Source organism: Apus apus, chromosome 20 (assembly GCF_020740795.1).
Source record: "Apus apus isolate bApuApu2 chromosome 20, bApuApu2.pri.cur, whole genome shotgun sequence".
Taxonomy (NCBI): Eukaryota; Metazoa; Chordata; class Aves; order Apodiformes; family Apodidae; genus Apus; species Apus apus.
This window is the reverse complement of record NC_067301.1, coordinates 7,121,755-7,146,782: the sequence shown is the minus strand read 5'-3', so window position 1 is coordinate 7,146,782 and position 25,028 is coordinate 7,121,755. Positions and strand designations below refer to the sequence as shown.

The 25,028-nt window shown below is 46.5% G+C and overlaps 1 protein-coding gene across 15 annotated transcripts in view; it reads right to left on the bottom strand.

The window, feature by feature from the left end:
- Positions 1-25,028, bottom strand: part of EIF4G3 (eukaryotic translation initiation factor 4 gamma 3) — a 152,682-nt gene that overhangs the window by 53,788 nt on the left and 73,866 nt on the right. For 7 of the 15 annotated variants that reach the window (XR_007891356.1, XM_051637339.1, XM_051637341.1 and 4 more), the window contains 6 exons: positions 19,736-19,756; positions 18,620-18,799; positions 18,001-18,115; positions 12,773-12,873; positions 9,933-10,055; positions 5,654-5,762 (listed from right to left, as the gene is read on the bottom strand). Coding sequence is in view for 14 of the 15 variants with exons in the window: in XM_051637339.1 (XP_051493299.1) it covers positions 5,654-5,762; positions 9,933-10,055; positions 12,773-12,873; positions 18,001-18,115; positions 18,620-18,799; positions 19,736-19,756 (649 nt within the window). In the remaining variant the exon portion in view is untranslated. The remainder of the gene's footprint in view (positions 1-5,653; positions 5,763-9,932; positions 10,056-12,772; positions 12,874-18,000; positions 18,116-18,619; positions 18,800-19,735; positions 19,757-25,028) is intronic. The other 8 variants (XM_051637342.1, XM_051637347.1, XM_051637348.1 and 5 more) reach the window with 3 other exon arrangements.

The following is a 25,028-nucleotide window of genomic DNA, read 5'->3' as shown; positions in this document are numbered from 1 at the left end:
CTGGCTGTAAACAACTGCCTGGATATTCTCTCCCTTGAGACAGATGAGATTGTTAAAAAGAAAAAAAAAAAAAGCAGCTGAAGTGTCTAGAAAAACATTCTGAGAGAGGAAAAAACCCAGCAAAAAAATATGCAACTGCATTTTAAAACCAGTGGTTTAAACAAACTTTTCTTCTAACAGCATCAATTTGGCCAATATGTTGGAGAGAGGGACAGGCTGTGGGTGCAAAATTTGAGGAAAAAGTCATGCCAGGAAGGGGGGATTTAAGAACAATGAGCAGATTTGGCTAATGAGAAGTAAGTCTTGAGTGACCAACATGGACATCAAAACGCAACGTCCCGGCAAAGGAAACTTCATCCCTGCCAGCTCCTCCAGAAAGGGTCACATGAAGCAACATAGAATTGGGAAGGGAAAACAAAAATCATAGAATCACAGGGATTGGAAGGGATCTCTGAAGATCAAGTCCAACCCCCCTGCTGCAGCAGGAACACCCAGGGCAGGTCACTCAGAAAGGCATCCAGATGGATCTTGAAAGTCTCCAGAGAAGGAGACTCCACAGCCTCTCTGGGCAGCCTGTCCCAGGGCTCTGTCACCCTCACAGGGAAGAAGTTTCTCCTCACATTGAGGTGGAACTTCCTGTGTTGTCAAGATCACTCCTCACATTATATTTAGGAAGTATTTACTGGAAGCAGCAGGCTGCTCAGGAGAAAGCTTGCTCCAGCCAGAGAGGGTTTGTAAAATCTCCAGATAAACCCAAATCTTGCAGAATGACTCTACATCAGAAATACTTTCACAAGCTCAGCAGGACAGATATTTGCTGATGCCTCCCTGCAGACACCAAAGCCAGAGAGGGAGCTGGGTGGTCACGGTGGTAAGGACTGCCCAGAACAGTGGAAGGGGAAGATTTTACTGGATATGGGAATTGTTTTCTGCTTCGTGGTGTTTATCTGAAAATAATTGCTGGGCTTGGTGCCAGTTTTCCATCTTTTGTCCTGACTCCCGAGGCGGTTCCGACACTGGCCTCCCAGGCAGGTCCTGGAGCAGATGTTACCAAGTCCTGAGCTGAGGGACAAGAAGCTTTTCACAGACTTTGGGGTCTGACATTCATCTCTTTTCCAGAAACCTTGTTATTCTCTTTCTTCTACATTGCAGGTCTTGGAAAGAGGTTTAAAAAAATGAAATAATGCCACCTGGAGCACTGGGTTCAGTTTTGGTCCCTGCTCTACAAAAAGGATGTTGGACAGGCTGGAGAGGGTCCAGAGAAGGGCCATGAGGCTGATCAGAGGATTGGAGGACCTGCCATGTGAGAAGAGGCTGAGAGAGCTGGGCTTGTTCAGCCTGGAGAGGAGAAGGTTCAGGGGAGACCTTATTGCCATGACCCAGTCCATGAAGGGTGGCTGCCAAGAAGATGGAGACTCCCTTGTTACAAGGAGAAGGAAAAGCCAGGGGGTGATGGGTACAAGTTGCTCCTGGGAAGATTCCCATTGGACTCCAGTAGAAGATGTTTCCCCATGAAAACAGCTGGACACTGGAACAATCTCCCAAGGGAAGAGGTGGATTCCCCCACATGGGACAGGTGGAAGTCTCAGCCTGACAGGTGCTGGGCCACCTCATTTCAACTAGATGATTACCTGGAAAGGTTGGACCAGATGATCCTTGAGGTCCCTTCCAACCCAGCAGTCTGTGACTCAGATAGTACTCCAACCAACCCACAAAACCTGGACAAGCTGAGCAGCCATGGACAGCTCTGATTTCATGCACAATTATCCCTCATCACAACTCCTGCAACAGCCTGGCCTGCTGCCCAGGTCTCTCACTCTGCCACCAGCTCCACTTCAGATCTCCAGCAACATTCTCACCTCCTGCAGACCAGCTGATAGATGAGCACCAGGGGCACCCACAGGAACCAAAGCTACCTCTTTACCTTCAGATTCACTTATAGCAGCAATTCCCCGAATTCTTCCAAACCATGTATGAACTTGGAAGCCTGGAAAGCCAGAAGCTGCTGGCTGCCAAGTGCTTGTCTTTTAAAAAAAGAAACAACCATGGATATAAAATACAACACAAACCTAAATTCAGCCTCTCTTGACAACTTCAATGCAGAAATAACAGGGACTGCAGGGCCTGGCAGGGAGCAACACCAGAGGCCAGGGCTGCTGGTCCAGCCCACGTGCTCTGCTCCTGTTTCCCAGCCCGGGAAGGGGCCAAATGCTGCCAAACCATCCTGGAATGCCACCAGAGCCACGGAGTGGTGGGGTTTGGAAGGGACCTCTGGAGATGATCTAGTCCAGGATCCCCTACAGTAGATCGCACAGGAACAGGTCCAGATGGGGTTTGGAATATCTCCAGGGGTGGAGACTCCACAACTCTGGGCAGCCTGTCCCAGGGCTCTGGTACCCTCAGAGAAAAGAAGTTTATTCTTGTGTTTAACTTGAACCTCCTGTGCTCCAGTTTGTTCCCAAATTAGCAGGCCAAATTTCAGCTGACCAAAACCAGGGCACAAGGTGAAGGAGACAAGGGAGAACCCGACCCACAGGATGAACATGGCCAAGGGGTCCTAAGGCAGGAGATAATATTTGGTTTGACAAACACTTCAGAAAGCTGTGCCAGCTTCTCCATGACTATTGCTATTTTGGAACACACAAAGTCCTACATCAGGCACAAAGTGAAAAATTCTTTTGACACCCTGGTATGTATTTCTGGGAAGATGTGCCCCTTGAGTCAGTTGGGGGGAAGCTAGAAGAAACATTTTTCATGGTGTCTAAAGTTCCTTCACCTTTAACTCTCCCTGCCCTGTGACCAACACCAGGGATGCTCTGCCCACCCCGAGGCCACAGTCGAATGCTACTGGTGTCATTTCAGGGCTCCCTCTTTCCTGCAACGCTTACATAAATGTGTTCCTCAGCAATTTTTGGACTGCAACGGATGTTGGAATCATTCTGGGATGGAAAAAGAGATAAACACAGGCAAGCTCATTGGGGGCCAATCCCAGTTCAGGCCTGATTTCTATTTAAATCGGTCAGACCTGTGTAGCTTATTACAGATCACTTACTTACAGTTCATATTGTATCATTAAATGGTTTGGGTTGGAAGGGATCTTAAAGACCATCCAGTTCCAACCCCCTGCATGGGCAGGGACACCTCTCACCAGCCCAGGTTGCTCCAAGCCCCATCCAACCTGCCCTTCAACACTGCCAGGGATGGGGCAGCCACAGCTTCCCTGGGCAACTTGGGCCAGGGTCTCACCACCCTCACAGCAAAGAATTTCCTCCTCATGTCCAACTTCAATCTCCCCTCCTCCAGTTTTAATCCATTCCCCCTCATCCCATCCCTCCCTGCCCTTGTCCCAAGTCCCTCCCCAGCTTTCCTGGAGCCCCTTCAGGCACTGGAAGGTGCTCTAAGGTCTCCCTGGAGCCTTCTCTTCTCCAGGCTGAACACCCCAACTCTCCCTCTTCATAAAAGAAGGACTAAGTTAAAGAGAGAGAAGGAAGAAGGAGAAGACCTGCTTGTTCTGTAAATACAAGTTTTCATACCCAGGATAGAAACACAGGGATGTCAAGTGCTGGATTTGATGGTTCAGCACCAACTTGCTCCAAAGAGCAGGTGCATTTTGGTGCCTACAACACTGTCACCTGCTGTCCCAGTGCACACAACTGGGCGTGCTCAGAGATGTCCCTGACAGTGAGTGGGACAAGAAGCCACTGACAGAGGGGGGGATGCAGACATGGGCCTGGGGGAGCAGCTGTGCTGGAGCTGAGCAGTCCATCTAATACATGTTAAACCTACCTACAACCTCTGCAGGTGACAGAGATGTTAAGCTTTGCACAAAGATCCAGAAAAAGCCACAGTCCCGCTTCAAGTGGGAGATGGGACCAGATGGTCTCCAAAAGGTCCCTTTTCAACCATTTCTAGACACTGCAGCAGTCTAGAGAGATATCTGCACAAGTTTTCACTGAGGGAAAACCCTGCATCCTACCAGAGGGCTCTAAAAGAGTAACATTTTCAGTCCATTTTAGAATCTGATACAAATTATCCCCAGGGATAACTCCTTTCACTTCCACCAGCAAGTGCTTCTGTTTGGTTCTGTGACACCTGAAGCATCAGAGGAAGGTTCTTTCCCTCTTTCCTGGAGCTGTGCTTCTTTGGGGCTTTATCTGCCTCTAGCAGATACTTCAGAAAAAAACCAACACAACCTCAGCAGGCTCAAAGTTTGCAGGACAAACTCAGGAGTGAAGGATGGACACAAGGGCCTGGGCAGAAACCTGGAATGCTGCAACATGGGGAATAAACGGGAAGTAACCAGTGGTGTCAGCTCTGCATTCCCACCCCAAGCCCAGAACATGAAAGCAGGACACACATCTTTAGCTGCAGCTTTTTAATGGCTTTTAGGTGGCTACAAGACTTCAGTGTGGGAACAGACTTGGCACACTCCATCCTCCCTCCTTCTAAAAATCCCCCTTCAAATGTGTATTCTCAGATAGGAGAAGACAATGGAAGCTCTTCAAGAAACTTTTTCCATCTGTGCCATTTTTACTCAAATCAGCAAAATTTGTTGAGATCCTTTGCACACTGGCATTTTTTTTTCCCCCCAATTAAACTTGTTGATGTCCTGTAGGACACAGGAGCTTTGGAAGAGCCGTGGGATGCTCTGCTCTGGTTCTGTGCCATTGCTATGGCTGTTTGTCCAAATCACAGAATCATTCTGGTCGGAAAAGACCTTTAAGATCAAGTCCAACCATTAACCCAGCTCTAATGAGCCCACCACTAACCCATGTCCCTCAGCACCACATCTACACTGCTCTGAAGCACCTCCAGGGATGTGGACTTCAACACTGCCCTGGGCAGCCTGGGCCAGGGCTTGACAACCCTTGCCAGGAAGAAGTTTCTTCTTTTATCCAATCTAAACCTCCTCTGGATCAACTTGAGGCCATTTCCTCTTGTCCCATCCCTTGTTCCTGGGGAGCAGAGCCCGACCCCCCCCAACCTCCCCTCAGGCAGCTGCAGAGCCAGCAGGTCTCCCCTCACGTCCTTGTCTCCAGGCTGGACACCCCCAGCTCCCTCAGCTGCTCCTGCTCAGACTTGTGCTCCAGCCCCTTCCCTGGACATGCTCCAGCGCCTCCATGTCCTTCTTGTCCTGAGGGGTCCAGAGCTGACCCCAGGATTTGAGGTGCCTCCTCAACAGTGCCCAGCACAGGTGGATGATCATTGCCCTGGTCCTCCTGCTGGCCACACCAGTGCTGACACAAGCCAGGATGCTGGCCCCACTTCCCAACATGCATTTTTCCTTTCTTCAACCTCCATCCACACCCACAGAGCCCTCTCAGTCTAAGAGCATTTTCCTGACAACACACGTCTCTGAAGGACAACACATGGGTGAGTGGTGGTTCACACCTCTACGTGCTTGGAAACAACGTTTAGGATGTAAAAGCTTGAATACAACTATTTTTAACCAGTTTCACCTCAACAAAGCTCAATTAACTCCCTTAGCAACACATTGTTCAAATGTTCCACTGGAGGAGAAGTCCCTCCCCTCCTACTTGTGCTGACTGCTGGTGTCCATGCCAAAAATATTCAAACTAAAACAAGAAAGGAGGGGGGGGAAACCAACCATAATTACTAAAAATATTCAGGGAGGAAATATCCATCAACAGACCTTGCTTCGGGTTGCTGGTCGCAGCGCCGGGGGTGCTGGCAGCGAGGTGGGTGTTCTCCACGGTCCCATAAACCCCAGGGCTGTGCTCAGGGACCTGGCTGGGCAGCTGCTGGGGTTTGAAGTACAAATAAGGGTGATAATGAGCACGGGAACATAAAAACTATCAAAATGGAGCACAAACAAGTGGGGGAACCAGAATGGGGTGGGATAGAGAAGGAGAAGAAAAGGCAGGAGAAAGAAAGAGGAAAGAGAGACAGAGTGGTTGGATTCAGAAGGTAAAAGGGAGGGAGGAAAAGGCAGCAGGAAAAGGGGGAAAAGAGACAATTCTTGTAAACAATAGCAAGAAAGAGACGGGAGCACAGTTATTAACACACTTGATTCTCCAGGTGCTTCTTCCAAGAGCAGCTGAAATGCTCCTCTGCAGTCTGCAAAAAGTCAGATAAACACCAAAAGATGCCTGGACCTCTCTTAGTTTCAGTCTGCTGTCTGGACTTGACTCCATTCTTAACTGCTCAGTTATTTCAAACACCTTTGATATTTTTAGATATAGTTATTTACTTTTAATATATCTATTTATATTTCACATCTTTATATTTAATATCTTTATATAGGGAGAATGGGTGTGAACAGTGCATCTGTGGCATTCTGTGCACACACTTTATACTTGTTATTGCAGCAGGAAAGTACTCCAGGCTGGTTTATTATACCTGTGTAGTTGTATGAAAAAAACATCCAGTGCCTTCTACAAACAGACTTACAATGGTACTTGCTGGGTAATAAGAGAATAAAACCCATTTTGTATCAAGCTAAAGGAGAGCAGGAGGATCCAGTTCCCAACCAACATGGAGCGAGCTGGGGATTTTCTATCTAATGAAACCAAAAGTCATGACATCATGACCTCTTCATGATTGAAGAGGTCGCGGCCTGCTGCAGTGACCAGATAGTTTAATTATGTCCCCATCATTATTGGGAGAAACTCTGCACTTGTGTTCATCAAGGCGTGATAAAGACAAAAAAATGCTCTGTATTTTATCTTGGAACTTGAGGAAGAACTTGCGTCAGATTAAGGAACAAGACCAAACTCCAAGCCAGAGGTAAAGCACTTGTGGACTCTCAGGTGAACATAGATGGGGCAGGTCAACTATTCACAACTGCAAAACCCCTTAAACACCCATCAGGGACCATGCAAAGGAGAAAATGGGGCTAAATTTAAATGTAAGACTCTGCAGTGGAAAGCCAGGCTGGTTTTTGCAGGTGGCTGCTCTCACAGCATCACGGAACTGTCAGAATTGGAAGGGACCTCTAGAGATCATCCAAGTCCAACTGTCCTACTAAAGCAGGATCCCCTGGAGCACACTGCACAGGGCTGCATCCAAGTGGGTTTGGAATATCTCCAGAGAAGGAGCCTCCACAACCTCCCTGGGGTCAGGGGTTCTCGACCTCTCATCCAGCTCTACCACAGGAAAAGGGATTTTTTAGCAACCACAAGAAAGCAGAGAGCCAATGACATGGGTATGCAATTCCTTCCTTTGGACATCAGAAATCCATGCAGAACTCATTTCCCTAAGAAAAAAGAAACTCTCTGGCAACCTGCTTCTTTTCCCAGGACTCTCTTTTTCTCCCATTTCCAGATTTTCCAGCGAGGACTCAAGAGTTACCTTCACTGTACTATTTTTGCCACCATTTCAGGTAAAGGGGGACTGTGGAAAAAACATAGCTGGAAAATATCAAAGAAGCTAAATAAACTGGGGAAGGGTTGGAATTTTCTTTGGGATTGCTCCTCTTCCAGGAACGAGCCCAGTGGGATCGGCTGGACGACGGATGGGTGAGGAATTGCATCCCCACCTCCAGCCAATGCTGAAGGAAGCCAAAGAAAACAAGAGGTTGCCAAAGGAGCAGGTTTCATGAAGGCTTTGTCAGCAGATCATTAGTTTGATGAAAAAATAACTGGACCAAAGTGAGGAAAACCAGGAGAATGGGCTAAGAATCACAGGAAGGAAACGAGAGGAGTGGACAAGAAACCTACAAGCCTGGAAGGTCTTTGGGTCAGGAAAGATGCTTCAAAATGGGGAAAATACCACATTTGTTTTCTGGGAATAAGAACACAAACCAACAGAAATGGTATTTAAACATTGGCCCTCACATGCTCTCGGCCTCAAAATGGAGCATTTAGAGACTTTCTAGGAAAATCACTCTCTCATGCTCTCATGATTTCTGATGTTAGAGTTCCTCTGTGTTCATTTATCCCACCATGACCCAGAAAACACAAAATGTGACAAACTCACAGGTAACTGGAAGAGGTTTGCCAGGAAAATAAGAGCATTCCTTACTCTTTAAAAGGTGATGATCTAAGTCAGTGGTGAGCAAATCCTGCAGCCAGATTCAATAGTGGCCCTGGGTTTTATTTATCTTCCCAGCAAAAAAATGGAGTGGAAAATAGTGTCCTGCTAGCAATGTATAAATAACTTCTCCACTTACTGGCAGCTTCTCTTATGGAGGAACTTTAAAGCATTTTAGCAATGAAAAAAACCCAACAAACCACTGTGGAGGTGCTGGGAAGACTCCACCAAAAGCACTTTTTGGTAAGGGATGTTGACTGCAAAGCAGGAGATACAAAAAGCACAGGATGGACTAAACCCATGGCTTCAGTCTTGGGGACTTGGAGCATGTTTTGGATAAGCCCAGCATTTTTTGATATTAAGCACTTCATCTGCTCAGAGGTGCTTTGGGTTTGTGTTACCCAAGTTTTGGATTTTCCTTGGGTCAGCTGTAAAAATAATCCAAATCTACAGGTAAAGAGAAGTTTGAAACTTATTACTATTGTAACATGACTTAAAATATCAATGGATTGGGCATCACTTTCATGAGATGATGCCTTGTCAAGCCTAGAGTTGGCACATTCACATTTTGAGTGCTGAGCTAGATGAAGTCCCATCAAAGTCCTCCATCTGCAGGGTTTGGTTCAAAGGGAACAAGACAACAGAAAAGCTGCTCCCCTTGCACTTCTCTCAGGAGCTGCCCTAAACCACCAGCAGGTGTTTTCACATGAAGCTCCCAGGGACTGTTCACAGCTTTTATCAGCTGGAGAGAAGGAGAACAAAAAGCTCTGGCATGTTTCAAGTAAAGTTATGGCTGAATATTTCAAGTTTACAGATTTTAGACTCTTGAAAATTATAACATCCACCATGACTGGAATGGAGCCACCAAACATGGTGATTAAGGCATCATCTAATTTCATCCAAGGTACCACACTCGCTCCAAAGGAATGAATCAGAGATGCTGCTGCAACAAGAACTTTGAATTTCCTGGCTTAAGTGGGTTTCAATTTTCAGTTATGTTACATTAATGAACTTTTTCTGGTGAGCTCTATTTCAGGGCTCTTCTGTGATTAACAAAAGTGGTTCCAAGTACCTAATCAAAAAGAAGCCTGGATATTAAACAATGAAGTATTTGCATACCTTAGAGTAGATGATTGGACATCACTGCTGTGCTCTGCATAAAAATTAGAGCTGATAAAAATTCATGCTTGTTAACCTCCTCTTGAAAAACATTTATTTCATCCTGTTTGACTTTATTGTAGTATCTTCAAATAGATTTCAGAAAGCTGAAGTGAGCCAGGATTCACTGCACCAGGCAGTGAGAAACATGGAAGGGTTTGGGTTGGAAGGGACCTTAAAATCATCTAGATCCAACCCCCTGCATGGGCAAGGACACCTCCCACCAGCCCAGGTTGCTCCAAGCCCCATCCAACCTGCCCTTCAACACTGCCAGGGATGGGGCAGCCACAGCTTCCCTGGGCAACCTGGGCCAGGGTCTCACCAGCCTCACAGTGAAGAATTTCCACTTAATGTCTCATCTGAATCTTCCTTCTTCCTGTTTTTTCCCCCTCTTCAAGTAGTTGAAGATACATAATCAATCACATGCATCACACAGACTTTCCTCATGTGCACAAGACACAAATGGAAACATCACATTTCTCCCCAATATATTAGCTCCTCCTTTAACACCAGAAATCTTGACCAGCTCCAAAAACAACTGCTGCTCCAAACTCAGGGATGGGGAGCTCAAGGTTAGAGTTCCACATTGGACAAGCTACAGGCTAGTAAAAATGACCAAACTTGCAGAAAAATAATAATCCTTGAAGAACACAAGACAATTTAGGACCACTCAGGCGTCTGAGGTGATGGGTGGTGTGGATGGAAGATACAAGAATTGGCTCTAACAAACAGCAATGCAAAGCAGACATCACCAGGAGGAGACTACGTGGCCACTTCCTTACCTGAGGTGGAGTAGGCGTGGAGGTGGGTCTCACAATGGGAGGTGTTGGGTTCCTGCTGCCCCCTCCAGACATGATTTCTTCTGTTATATCCTTGCCCCCCTGGTTTGGATCCCGGATTCTGATCTGTGATATTGAACAAGGAGAAAATTCAAACAAGTCTTCCTGTTGCATGGTCCTTGGGGAGCATGGACAGGAAAGCATTCCATGACACCTGGTAGGAGATGCTCTGGGTTGGGGCTGATGCTCTGGATTGGGGCTGATTCCCTGCAGGAACATCAGAACATGGTTTGTTTGGCTAACTTGATCTGCACAGTCTGTCATCCCTTCTTCTCAACCTCAAATTGAATCCAAAGACTCCTCAGCCACACCAGTCAGGTCTATGAGAAGCCCAGTGCATGACCCTGAGATTCAGAATCTTCTGGAAAAGAAGCTTACTGCAACTTAAGAACATTCAGCAGCCAGTTTAGCTACAGAGCTAAGCTTGCCAGTTGGTGGGAAGTGCAAGGGGAAAAAAATATGGAAGACCCATCCTGCCCCTGCTGGGAAACCCAGTGACCTTGCCAACCCAGCTGCTGGGGAAGGGGCAAAGCAAAGCAGCTCTTTTTGTCTTTTCCCTTCCACACTGAGAAGAGTCATCCCAACAACCAGAAGGAAACAAAAAATCCTGAGTGGAGAACAAGGAAACCACCAGAAGAACAAAGTAAAGTCTTATCAGACTCATCAGCATTTAGGAAACAAGTGTTTTAAGTCTCTTCAGAGCCCCAAAATGGGAAGGGAAAATATTGTCCAAAATGAAGCAGTGGAGAACACACTCATTTGAATCCTCAACTGAAACTTGAGCCAATCTGTGTCACTGTCTGTTGGGGACAGTCTGGGTTAATCTGGACAGAGTATTTCATCTTCAAGATGCACAATTACAAGCAAACCCAGAGCCAGAATCCCTCTGAGGGCAGGGACTCACTGGAACCCACTCTGCTGTTCTCCATCAGCCACATGCAAAGCCATTATCTGCAGAAGGGTGTGGGATTTACCAGCTTGACTGTGAGGCCTTCTTGACAGTTTGGGTTCTGAAGACAAAAGAATGTACACGCAGCACTTGGGATACTGACAAGATGTGGTCTTCTCTGATTTTTGATGGAGTAAAAAGAAGAGGCTAGTGGGGTGTTTTTTTTCTGCTAAAATGTATTAATTAACCACAGCAAAAAGGTCTTCAAAGCTGGCAGGAATTCCCACCCTCTCCTTCTCCTGACAAGCAATGAATGACATTAAAACAAGCCTTCCCTGCCCTGAAGTTTGTAGTCCTCAAATACTCAGCCAATGGTGCATGCAGGTGTGGACACTTACAGATCTAATTCTTAATTTCTCTCATCTCTTCAGGTCCAACACCCATGAGCAAACTGAAACAGGACACCCAAAGCAAAACACCTCAGGCTTTTAAAAACCCTTTTGCTTTTCTGCTTCCAAGAACTTAGCTCCACTGGCATGGAACTGTCTTCACCACAGCTGAGTGCTTCTGATCATCTTTGCTTTTCAAAAGGCTCAGTGGTCTGGCCAGGTCCTGGTGTGGGTGCTGAAAAAGGACCCTCAGGACTGAAGGGGTGGCAAAAGAGTTGTCACCCTTTGCTAACAGAAGCTACAAAAAAGGCCTCTCTCAAAGCCCAGCCAACACACTGTTCACCTCCTCTGGTTTCCACCAAGAATCACCTCAAATCACCTTTAAAAATCAAAAGATAGAAATATTCTGCTGTTTGAGACATGTACAAGCACCTCCCCCCGCCCCAGTTCTTCTAACATTGTCAAACCACTGACATACATAGTGAGACAATTTCCTTTTCACTCATTTGGAACCAACTCTTCATTCACAGGCCCAAGTCCACCTCTAATTTTTTCTGTTTAAATGTGACAATCACCTGGCTGGTCTTTAGGATTCCCTACCTGCAAATGGATTTATATTCTATTAATCTTTGTGTCTCAAATTCTGACCAGTGAATTATGAAGAGAAGGAATATTGTCTCCAACCTCTGCCTATTTTGATCATGTCCTATGATCAGGTTCTTTCAAACCTGGGGAAAAAAACACCCCAACTTACCGTTTTTCTACCTTTTCCACGGCCTAATATTGAATGATTTATTTTTCTGTCAATGGGAACCCATTCCCAACACTCTCCCAAACTGCTCTGAGTTTGTTCACTTCCACCTGGCTCTTTGGGAAATCTCTGAGCAGCAGCACAAGCAGATGAGGTTCCCAGGCTTGGGGAGATGCTACTGCTTTCATGGAATCATAGAATCACAGGGGTTGGAAGGGACCCCTGGAGATCATCAAGTCCAACCCCCCTGCCAGAGCAGGACCAAATCTAGGGCAGGTCACTCAGAAAGGCATCCAGATGGGTCTTGAAAGTCTCCAGAGAAGGAGACTCCACAGCCTCTCTGGGCAGCCTGTCCCAGGGCTCTGTCACCCTCACAGGAAAGAAGTTTCTCTTCATGTTGAGGTGGAACTTCCTGTGTTGTCACTTGGTGCCATTTCCCCTCGTCCTGTCACAGGCACCACTGAACAGACATTGGCCTTTAAGACTTCATGTCTAAAGTGGCAAAAATCTTCTCCTTTTTAACTGGCTGACAAGTCACAAACCCAGAGCTGAAAATCCCCACAGAAAACTGAACAGAAGACAAACACCCCAGCTTTGTGTCATGCTTAATTAGGCTTGGGTGTGAAAATCAAGGTTCAGCCTCTCTGTGAAAGTCCACCTCACTTTTAAGCTTAAGATCATGATTAATTCTCCTTCAGCCTCAGGGGCAGGACAATTCCCAGGAGGGATCTATCAGTCAATGTTGAGCACTCACCGTTTTCTTCTCTCTCTTAGCTGGTGGAGGCTGCTGCTGCTGCGTAGGCACTATGATGGGTGCTGACTGATACACTGGCTGACTTGGGTAGAAAGGTGTTCCTGGGAGAAGAGAAGACAGAAACGAGGGAAAAATTCAGTTCATTTGTTAATGGAACAAAACCAAGCACGAGAGGTAATCCTGGCCAACTCTCCCTTCAAAAACCAGAGCTTCCAACATCCAGCTGGTCTCTGCTCTGTGTGTTGCTCCCTCCCCACTGTGACTAAAACAGAAGCTGCTGCTCCAATAACAGAAGCAATTAAATCCCTGCTTCACAGAGTCACAGAATTATTCTGGTTGGAAAAGACCTTTAAGATCAGCAAGTCCAACCATTAATGTAACTCTACCAAGTCCAGATCTAACCAATGTCCCTCAGAACCATATCTACACAGCTTGGAAACCCCTCCAGGGATGGGGACTCCACCCCTGCCCTGGGCAGCCTGGGCCAGGGCTTAACAACCCTTTTGGGGAAGAAATGGTTCCTAAAATCCAGCCTAAACTTTCCCTGGAGCAGCTTGAGGCCGTTTCCTCTGGTTCTAATCCCTTGTTCCTTAGGAGCAGAGCCTGACCCCCCTGGCTCCAACCTCCTCTCAGGCAGCTGCAGAGCCAGCAGGTCTCCCCTCACCTCCTTGTCTCCAGGCTGGACACCCCCAGCTCCCTCAGCTGCTGCTGCTCAGACTTGTGCTCCAGCCCCTTCCCCAGCTCCCTTGCCCTTAATTTCTTTCCTCCATGAACAGAAAAAACCCCATCACACACATCCATTTCTGAGAGGCTGGAATCACCAGGGCCTGAAAAGTGGCCCATCCTTGGACACCTCTGATTGACAAACAGGTGTCTTTGTTGCTTGGGATTGTTGGGGTTTTTTTGCCCTTGTAAAGAAATTCAGCCAAACCATTACAAAGAATTTGCAAGGTCGACTGCAACCCATTTTGAAGCACAGCCAGAAAATTTAATTACAAGCCTTGTTCTTCTTATGCTGCAACAAAAAAGCCTGATCATGGTTATTATTGCAAAATGATGCTGCGTTGTTGGTTACATTCCTAATATCCAATATAGTTCCATCATGTTTTCCTTTATGGAATGAGACTGCCCCAAAAGGACTGAGTGCTTTAAAAATGTACCAGCAGTAGATAAAGGTGGCAGAGCAGAGCTGTCTTCTGTCTGTGGATCAGGTGGATTTGTGAGATGGTGCTGGGTTTTTGGCCTTCTCAGCACAGCTGCTGGATGGCCTGCCTGCTTGCACTTGCAGCTGGAGCAACCTGATTTATTCTTAAACTGAACTAACCTTTACATGGGAATGAAAATCTGTGACCAAAATGAGACATTAGGACTATCTTAAGCACACAGTGACAACCAAGGAAGCCCAGCCCAGCACAAGCTCATTTGTAACTTCAAAGGATGGATTCGTCAAACTGGGAAGGAAAAGCTCAGACCAAGAACTTTCCCTTGCTGACACAGCAGGCAGGTGCTGAGGGAGGAGAACATATCAGGGCACTGCCACCCAGCTGCTGAGAGCTCAGCCTGCTGGAGTCACTCTGGGATGCTGCAGTTCAGGTGGCCTAAATGACCCAATAAATTTGTCACTTTGAGCTTCATGGCAGGCAGTGTGACTTCAGACCTGGGTTCAGAGAACAAAAGTAGACCTGTAGAGCAGCTTCAGGCTGAGAGAGCTGGGGGTGTAAGGCCTGGAGAAGAGAAGGCTCCAGGGAGACCTTAAAGCACCTTCCAGTGCCTGAAGGGGCTCCAGGAAAGCTGGGGAGGGACTTCTCACCAGAGAGGGCAGTGAGAAGACAAGGAGGAATGGTTTTGTACTGAAAGAGGGGAGATTGAGATATTAAGAAGAAGTTCTTCAGCATGAGGGCAGGAAGGCACTGGAATGGTTGCCCAGGGAGGCTGTGGCTGCCCCATCCCTGGAAGTGTTCAAGGGCAGGCTGGATGAGGCTTGTGCAGCCTGATCTAGTGGTAGGTTTCCCTGCTCATAGCAGAGGGGTTGGTACCTGATAATCTTTAAGGTTCCTCAATCCAACCTCAATCGTTCTGTGATTCTATAAAAGTCTTTGTCAGCGTCCCCAGGGCTTGGGAAGCCAGACCCTTCCTGCCTCACTCCTTAAAAGCAGTGTTGAAGCCTCAAATTCTTCAAACTAATGCTTTGGCCAAGATGGCCAGGTGTACAACAGGAGTTTGAGAGGACAGGAGCAGGGCTGGGAGCCCTGCAGTGTGTTCATTATCTTGATTTCTAGTTTCCTAGAAACCAGATCTACTCAGATAGCCTGTAAGGTGAGTCCTGCAGAGTGAGCTGTAGAGGAACCCAAGGAAGGGGCTTTTCCTTTATGCAAAAGACTTTAAGAGAAGCAAATCCCTAAAAGCAAGAGTGGCTTCTGGGAGGAAACAGCTTCTGTGGCAACAAGCCAACCACATTTCTCAGTGTGATGATGTGTTCTTTGCTCTGCACACTGCCTTTTGATCCCTTCCAGTTCAGAGGCACCCAAGTTTTCTTCTCCCTCCTTTCCATTGCTCCCTTCAAGGCCTTTCCCCATATAGCAAGGAAACTTGATACAAAACAGAATAAGAAATAGTAAAATTGAGACAGTTTCAAAAAATAAACTATGTCCTGTCCCTCTTCACAAGTTTTGTCTCCAGCAGGATTTCCCCTTATCACCTTTACAGCCTGCCAAGCTGTGATAACTGTGATGCCCAGCAGCCACTCTGGCTAAAAAGTCCTGAGTCCTGGCCCTGCCAGCAGCATCAGCCCCCCCTGCATGATCAATGCCATGTCCCCCAGTGCCAGGAGCAGGGCCTGGTGACAGATGGGACATCTTCAGGCTCTATATAAAGGAGAGAGCAACAGGAGGGAAAGCTGGATGAGCACAGGCAAATCCACAGTCCCTCTTCCTGGGCTAAACCTGGAAAATGCTCTGTGTGACTGAGGGTTCCAGCTTCACCCACTGATGCTCCACCTAAAAACAAGGTGGGGCTGAAAGATCACAAGCCCCTGTGCAAGCAACCAGGAGCTTCCAGGAAAGGAACTGGAAGGGATTTTTTTTCTAAAATACAGAAGTGAAGACAGATCAACGACATTAAGCAAGAAGAAAGTAAGAAAGCAAAACTGTAAAAGCAGGGAAAAAAAAATGAGGAAGATGGGGTAATTTCCTCATTTAGGAGATCAGGTTTAAAGACCCACTTTGGTGTTTCTTCTCTTTTTCTTGGATAAGCAAACAGGAACCAGCTGCCTTGTAACTGCTCTCTCTCCTTTTATTCAGAAATGGCATGGTCAGTTTTGAAGGCTTCATGGCAACCTTTCAAAGTAGTTCCACTAGCTTTATATAGACCAAATAAATACATAAAAAAAGAAAGATGGGGGGGAGTAAAAAGAGGCCAGACCTTTAAAAATTATAAGTTGGGAAGCAACTGGGGCTTTTCAGAGGGATCTCTATTTGTGAAGAGCAAACATGTAATTCTGCCCAGGGCACAGGGATGTCATTGTTCCTCCTGGAAGGTAAATCATTCCCTTCTAACTCAGAAATAGCAGCAGCTAAAGCCACATGGAAAGCTGAGAGTATCTCTGCCCCCAGGAGATCACAGAATGTGTGTGGGCAGGCAGCAATCAGCCTGAACCAAACACCTCAAAGCTTGATAAGGGGAGGTGAAAACCCTGTAAGAAAAGCATACAACAGGGTGGCAACTAGAATCATCTCAGGGGAATTTTCAAATGTTCCCATAAATGAGCAAGAGAAGGTAAATAAAAAAATGTTTAAAAGTGACTGTAAGATACCTGATTCTGCACCCATTCAAATTCAGCTTGCAGGAGCTGATGTGCTTGAAATATCAAAATCGAGATCCCTCAGAAAACCTTATAGGGACTGTGATGGGAGTATGATGTGTGTGGTACGTGGCAGCACACTGGGAATGACTAAGAAATTAATTAATTACTTTTACGGAAAAGACGGTTGCAAAGAGAAGAGGAGTCATGGGATGCTGATGGTTGTTCAGCCTGGAGAAGAGAAGGCTCCAGGGAGACCTTAGAGTACCTTCCAGTGCCTGAAGGGGCTTCAGGAAAGCTGGAGAAGGACTTGGGACAAGGGCTTGTGGGGAGAGGACAAGGGGAATGGATTAAACTGGAAGAGGGGAGATTTTGGTTGGACATGAGGAGGAAATTCTTGGCTGTGAGGGTGGTGAGAGCCTGGCCCAGGTTGCCCAGGGAAGCTGTGGCTGCCCCATCCCTGCAAGTGTTGAAGGGCAGGTTGGATGGGGCTTGGAGCAGCCTGGGCTGCTGGGAGGTGTCCCTGCCCATGCAGGGGCTTGGATGTAGATGATCTTTAAGGTCCCTTCCAACCCAAAGCATTCCATGATTCTATGATTAATTACTTCTATGGAAAAGATGCCAAGAGAACAGGTATCATGGGACATTGAAGGACACAGGGTCTGCAAACTGGGACCAAAGTGAGAGGCAGTTGTGAAGTCCTGGATGGGTGCAGGCCTGGTAAGATGCAGGCAGGAGGGATGCTCAGAACTGCACATGCAGCCTCTCAAATTTTAGGCACTGCTTTGAAGCTCAGTACCTGGAGGAGTCAATCAAATACACTGAATGCAGCCAAACAACCCCAGCACACACCAGACAGGGCGAACTCCCAACCCTTGGGCTTGAGAAAGGGCCAGACCAGGAGCTGCCCATTAAAAGGGCAAACTTCAGCCTGTGCATGGCTTACAAGCTCTTGGACTGGACCCACTTGACCTGTGCAGCATATGACAAGTGAACCAAACCACATGGCTTGTTCTTCTCCCTCACTAAATGCTGAACAAGGAATGCAGGGCTAGGGAACTGAGCTGCTGTGTTGCTGTGAACACACTCAGGGCAGAGCTCAACGGCAACCAGGGCTGCCAGATGTATTTACAGTACCTTAATAAATAATAATGATCAAGCAAGGAATAACCAAGAGCCACTCTTCTTGTTCACATGTGATATGGGGTAGCTCTGTGAGTTGCAGCCTTTCCTTCAGCACTCCTACCAACAATACTCTGATCTTGTGAACTTTTCAGGAGTGAATAACAGGGCAGTGACACGACCAAACTGAGCAGCTATTTGAAGTTCAAACAAATACTAATCCAGTTCACTGTTATAAATCTTCAGCATGACAACAGAAAAACACACCCAGAAAATACTTTGTAAGAAAACTCCAAGCAGAACTGACCGTAGGCATTGGGGAATTCTCCAGGACCTGGTCCTGGATAAAAAGGTCCTGGTCCTGGTGGCTGAACAGGATACTGCTGCGGGGGCCCGACGTACGGAGGGCCGCTGTGACGATACTGGGAGGGGAAAAACAAACACCAGTTAACAAGGAGATGGGCAACTCCATGCTGTTTGTTGCATATAGACCCTGTAATTGAGCCCCCCCAATCAACAGGGATCTGATTATTAAAGTACTACAGAATCATACATTACTGTCAAAAGAAATGAGAGGGAAGCTGTCATCTACTGCCCGGACAGGGAGGACATGAGAGCTGAAGCAGAAAATAACTCCCCTGATTTCAGCCATACTGTGTTTTTGAGACCCACACTTTTAGGGTAATTGTAGAGCTATTAGGTCAATTTAGATACATTTAAATTACCAAGAGCTTAGTCTTTTAGTGGGACCTCCAAAACTAGAACAGTCATTCTGCCTCCATGCACAGAAGAACAAAGTCTTCATACAGAGAAAGGACAGAGGCTAAACACATGAGTACCTGCTTCATCTCCCCTCCCTCCCAACTCTGCAGAAGATCTAGAGAAAATCCAGAGGGAGCTCTGGAGCTGCCTGGGGAATGTGTTACCTGTGGGATACAGTACTGGGGGCCCTGAGGCATGGGGTAGGGCATGGGCAGGTGGTTGACCATCATGATGTGTTGGTTGGTTTGATACACCGCGGTCGGTGTCTGCGCACCAGGACGGATGGAAGGGCTGCTGTTCTGGATGGTGGCTCTTGGAGGCTGTATCTGAGGCCTCTGGAAAAACTAGGGTTGGGAAGGGAGAGAGGAAGGAGAGAGGAGAGAAAACAAAGAACTGGTCAGACTTTTCTAGAAGATCATCTGCAACATCATGACAATAATATAACACTACTTTCAAAGGGTTGCCACGCATTCAGAAAACTGCAGGACCATTTCTGTTTATCTGTAATTAACAAGATCATCTTCTAGCCTTCTGTTTTACCAAGGAGAAAAAGGTAAGAAGCTTTAAATTCCAAGAACTATTACTTTGTACCTGCAAATGTAGGTACAGCTGAAAGACAGCCCAACTTTCCGAGCTAATGTTAGAAAAATGATTTTTGTCAAATACATATTTTTATACGGTGGGTAGGCTGCCAAAAAAGCCACCTTTGTAAATGAAAAGATCATAGAATCATAGAATGATTTGGGTTGGAAGGGACCTTAAAAATCATTTAGTACCAACCCCCCAGAGTGGGCAGGGACACCTCCCACTAGACCAGGTTGTTCAGAGCACCTGATGAAGGCAACTGTTCCAACAAACCTCCAGAACAGCTAAAAAGGCAGATTTTTACAAAGGCCAGAGGCATCTCAAGCCCATCCTTTGAGCACATACAGCCAGGTGACTTTTCTTGCCCTTGGTTTTCAGAAAGGTGGCAACCTCTCCCAGGTGGCACCAAACTCTTCTACCATGTTTGCATGAAGTGATGCCCCACGCAGATGGACCAGGTCCAGGAAACCAAGCAACCCACTGGAACACGCTCCGTGCTTGACCCTTATGAGCTGGGAAAAGCATCAGCACCCAGGGTGTGGAGCATTCATGGCACTGGAAGACCTTGCTCTGGAGTCTTTGCAATCTTGAAACTCAGTTGGTAAGATTGATGCATCAGACATGAAGGCATTCACTAACAGAGTAATGACAGAGGTGAGACACTTATGCCATGCAGAACCAGGAGTTAAAATTACCTGTATGGGCCTGAATCCTCCCTTCAATAACGAGGCAAGAAAGCAGCAGGAAACAGAAAGAAAGCCAATGGAACAGCTTACAGATCAGTAAGAAGGAACAGGAGATAACATGCACCCTAACTGCACACAACTCATCTCTCTGTCCTGCTTGGATTCATCTCTTGCAGCAACAGCCAAAAAAAGACACTGAGCTGGTACCAAGGGATCCCAAAGGTCAGAAAAAACTCTCCTAGGAAAGTTTAAGAAAAAAAAAACAACCCAACCAAACCATGATTAATGGCAGGAAATATGATCCCACAGAAAGACTTTGTTCACTCTCTTGCTAAACATCAAATATTTTTCCTTTCTGGTCTTTTACAGATAGCAGATAAAGCAGAAAGCCTGGCTGAAATAATGGATTTGGTCTCCACTTCTGCACCAAGACTGGGAGGATAAGGAATGACTGGGAAGCAAACTAAATTGTAATAATTTGGTCATAATCTGTAAGATTGAAGAGTGGTGACTGATGAAGTAATGGGAATAGTCTGTGAGTAACTGTATCATGGGTGGTGAGAAGAAAGGAGAGTGGTAACCGCTAAGGAATGAGCTGGGCTTGTCTGCCCTGGTGTTTTGGGTAGGGTGGAAGGAAGTGGTGATGCCTCTACACTTGACATGACAATTAACATCAAATGGTCATTCTGGTGCTTAAGATTTTAGGACACCTGAGTTGTTCCCAATAGAAAATTATTTCTCCTGGAAAGCTATGGCTGACTCCCTGCCACAGGAATCCAGATAGCACCAAGATGAGCACAATGCTTTTTAGGTCCAGCCCTGTTAATCTGGATGAAGAACCAGCACCAGCACACGTGGGACCTGAACCAGAAGGCAGCTGCTTGGAGGGAAAAATCTGGTAGCGAGGGTGCAGGAAAAACCACTGGAAGAGCAACACATTCCCATGTTCCCACATTAACACGAACAATGTGGCTGTCCAGATGTGGGGGAACTACCCAAGAATTGCAGGAACCAAGGGCACACACTGAATTTATGGTGAGAATAACTGGACTCTGCAACTTTTCCACAGTCAAAGACACCAAAAAGTGTAAAAGTCCTTTCCTCTTTCACTTCAAATTGCAGAATAGTGACTATTGCTGACCTGTCAGCAGGTTACAGCAGAATCATTGAATGGTTGAGGTTGGAAGGGACCTTAAAGATCATCCAGTTCCAACCCCCTGCATGGGCAGGGACACCTCCCACCAGACCAGGTTGCTCCAAGCCCCATCCAACCTGCCCTTCAACACTTGCAGGGATGGGGCAGCCACAGCTTCCCTGGGCAACCTGGGCCAGGCTCTCACCACCCTCACAGAGAAGAATTTCCTCCTCATGTCCATCCAAAATCTCCCCTATTCCAGTTTTAATCCGTTCCCCCTTGTTCTCTCACTCCTTGTCCTTGTCCAAAGTCCCTTCCCAGCTCTCCTGTAGGCTCCCTTTCATGAAGTCTCCCCAGGGTGAGGTGTGGGAGAAAAAAACATCAGTGGCCACCACGACTATTTATTTATGGAGAGTGAGAATGGGCTGCAGCCTGAAGCAAGATCTGCCTCCCTACTGACAGCAGCTGTATCCACAGAGCAGCACAGAAAAGCCCTCACTGCTGGAGATGGGAGTCCTGCCCCAGTGGCAGCCACAGGTGTGAATCCTGCTCCTCAAGTTTCTGCTACACCCAGGAAACCTCCTAACAACATCACTGAAACCAGGAGGAAAAACTTAGAGGAACACAAACTCTTTGTTCATGGATAGCTCTTCAGTGCTGTGCCTGAAAGATCAGATGTTACATGTTGGGGTGACAAGCTGGAGAACCACAGAGTCACCAAATTGTCATGGTTCAAAAAGACCTCTGAGATCACCAAGACCAACCGCTAACCCAGAAGAAAAGCCCCATCATGCCCATGAGAGCATGTCCTGAAGTGCCACATCTACACATTTTTTTAATCCCTCCAGGGATGGTGATTCAACTTCATTTCATGGAACCCAAGCCAGCTCTCCTCCTTGTAGGAGCAGGAGAAAGGAACACTTGCTCCGTGCACCACCACGGGTGGGGTGGTCACAAACTTGCTCATCCATCAAGCATTGATCTCCACCATGTAGAGCTAAGGTGTTCTGCAGCAGAAGCACAAGTTCCACTGAGGAAACGCCAGGTTAAAAAACCCAAGCTCTCAAAAACTGCCCACACCACCACAGAGGTCACTCAAATCCAGAGATGAAGGAAAAAAAGAGGAGGATTTCATGACTCCGAGGAAGACGGACACAGCGAGAAGAAAAGCAGATCCCTCATTCCAAGCAACGAGACCATGAGAAGCTTTTGGAGATGCCAACCAGAGATCCCCCCCTAGCAAAGGTGGAACTACTTTTAGCTACTCCACTTCCTGCAAGTAAAACTAACATTCCCACAGAAATCAGGGACCATCAGAGCACTGTGCATCTGATAGGCCTGGGGGTTCTACTATTCTAAACGACCATCTCCCTGGCAAACTCCTTCCTTCCTCTATCTCTGCTCCTGCCCCTCCACAGCTAAACTGGCAAGATTTTAAGTCATTCTTAGAAATATTTCACTATTTGCTAAAAAGTTTGCCCTGCAAGGTCAAACACCCCAACTCGCCCAGCCTGTCTCCAGAGCAGAGCTGCTCCAGCCCTTAGATCATTATCTCCTACATAATTTTCTTCCAACATGACCTGGTGTCAAAAGGCTGCTGAAGGCCAGCCAGGTAAGAGGCTGTCATCTAGAAAAATCAATGGTCAAAGAGCACAAACCTCCTCCTGATAAACCACCACTGCATTTTAATTGATTTTCTATTTGCTGTGTACTTCTAAGCCATCCCTCCCAGGGAAAGGCCTGTGGAGCTCTCCCTGCCTACTCTGAAAGCTTCACTGAAACATAAAATCATGGCAAGAGCACTGAAAACAAACCTCAGCCAACGTGCACCCATCAGACACAACAGGCACCCATCTCTTTTTGCCAGACTGGACCAAGGCTGGCAGTTGTGATGGGCCCACAAAGCCCTGCAGAAGGTTGTTGACCAGCAAAAGTTGAACAAGTCCTCACTAACACTATCCAATCAAATGGCACCCAAGCTCCTGCTTCAGTGAAGCTTCTCATACCCTGAGACAACTCAGGTATTAATCTTTAGTCCTTTTGGTCCAACCAAGAACCTGGCCCTGACCTGGCAGAGGGAGGAGGAGGAGGTGTCTGCCCAGGCAATACAGCAGGAACCACATTTGCTTGGAGACAGAAGTTGAGACATTAGAATTCACCTTCCAAACCTCAGCACAGGCACCAGGGCTTGGCTGAGGAGATGCAGCCCCGAGATGTGGTGCCAGAAGCAGGAGCTGCACCAGGAAGTCCACAGATCCACATCTTACTTCCCTAGTGGCCACCACCAACCTCCTAGCAGCCTTTGGGCCACTACACAAGACTTGGTTTCCCCCCGTCTCAGACTTTCCCACTTTTATTATTTACTAAATGATAAAACAGGAGGGGAAACCCCTTTTTGGGTCAACCATGGGATTTAAAACTGATAGCTCTTTTCCACACTTATGGATGAAGACCCAGAAATTATTATGGCAGCTGTTTCTGATGGTTTTCTAACTCAAAATATTCTAGAAAGCTACAAAATGGTCAGTTTTGAAGTCAGCTCAGGGAGTCAGTTCCCAAGCTCTCCAAATCACCAGGCTTGTCAGCAGCAGCACTGAGCCCAACCCAGCTCCCTGCTGTATAAACTGTACCCAAAAGAACTTGAGTAACCCCAAGTTAAAACTGGAAGAAACCAGCAACCCCGAAACAAATTAGTCTGCCAGAACCAGTAAACTAACCTCAAATCCAATTTTAAGTCAGAAAGGGAACTATGACAGTTTATACTTGTTCTTATTTCTGTTTACAATCACACTGGCCTGTTCCAAGCATCCATTTTAAATCAACCCATAACGCTCCTGAAGTCACTTCTTAAATGAAGGGTTATTCTACATTTTGCACTTCACCTTAGAAGAAAAATGTTGTTTTCAGTGGTGCTTCATGAGGACCAGAAGCAACAAAGTGGGGACAGAAAAACGAAGGCTGCTCTGTGCCCACAGCAGGAAGCAGAGCAGCAAGCCAGGCAGGGCAGCAGCTGAGCCCACTATAGCATCTCAAGAAACTCACAAGCTGATTATATTTAAAAATACTGCCACAAAACACTTTGTAGGGCACATTTTCTTCCTCCTCCTCCAAACCCAGACTTTTTGGTGGGCTCTCAGGGAGCTGCCTTACTGGAAACAAGGATTATTGATAGACGCTTCAATTTAATCAGAACCACTGCAGCTACTTTCATTTGATTTCAGCAGCTATTTAAATTTGATTTTAGCAGCTATTTACTTCATGTAGCACCTGAAACCTCATTCTAATATTTTCTCTCACATAGACTTTGATTATATTTTCTACAGCATCAACTGGCTTGGAACTTCCAGGCCAGGAAACCCCAACAGAAAAATAAATTGCTTATAAAGTTGCCAGTGAACTTCAGGTGCTTTAATCATGCTAATTTGAGTACTTTAAAGATCTAATCATTACAGGAAATAACATTAAAGAATCCATTATTTGACTGAAAAAGACAAAGAATCAATGAGGCATATGGTGATAAAATCACACTGGGATTGACACAGGAATTGTTGCAAACCTCATCTTGCAGCTGCTTTCTTGGAGGAGCAGGTTCTCTTGTTGCAACAAGTAACACTATAAGGGTTGATTTTCTATTTAGTATTTTTTTAGGTTACAGAAATTCAAAGCCTGCCACAATTTAACTATTCCAGCATGTTAAAGGATCCCCAAGTGAGAATAATAATTTAAGTTGGTCTCAAGAATCGTCTAAGTCTGGAGTTTGGGATGAATTTGCTTCAACAGCCACATGTTGGTGGCAAAAATCCCTCTTTCCATCCCAAAACCACACCATGGGCAGAGATTTTTGGATTAAAAGAAACCAAACAGCTTCATCTGCTGCCCAGGTTTCCCTCTGCCTGTTCTGATCTAGCTCATGACAGATACAACTGGGAATAAAGCCTGAAATGTTTCTCTAACAGTGACAGCTTCTCTCAGATAATTACAAGCAGCTTTCAGATCTAACAGAGTCAAAAATGTAACTGCAGGGCAGCTAAAGATGTAGAGATAAAAACTTGGGAATCAGAAGTTTTAACCTGCAGGGAAGGTCAGAACTGGATCCAAAAGGAAGTTTTAAATCAAACCCTGACAGATTGGTGGCAGTCATTCCAGTAAAGCCACCAGGTGCTGAAA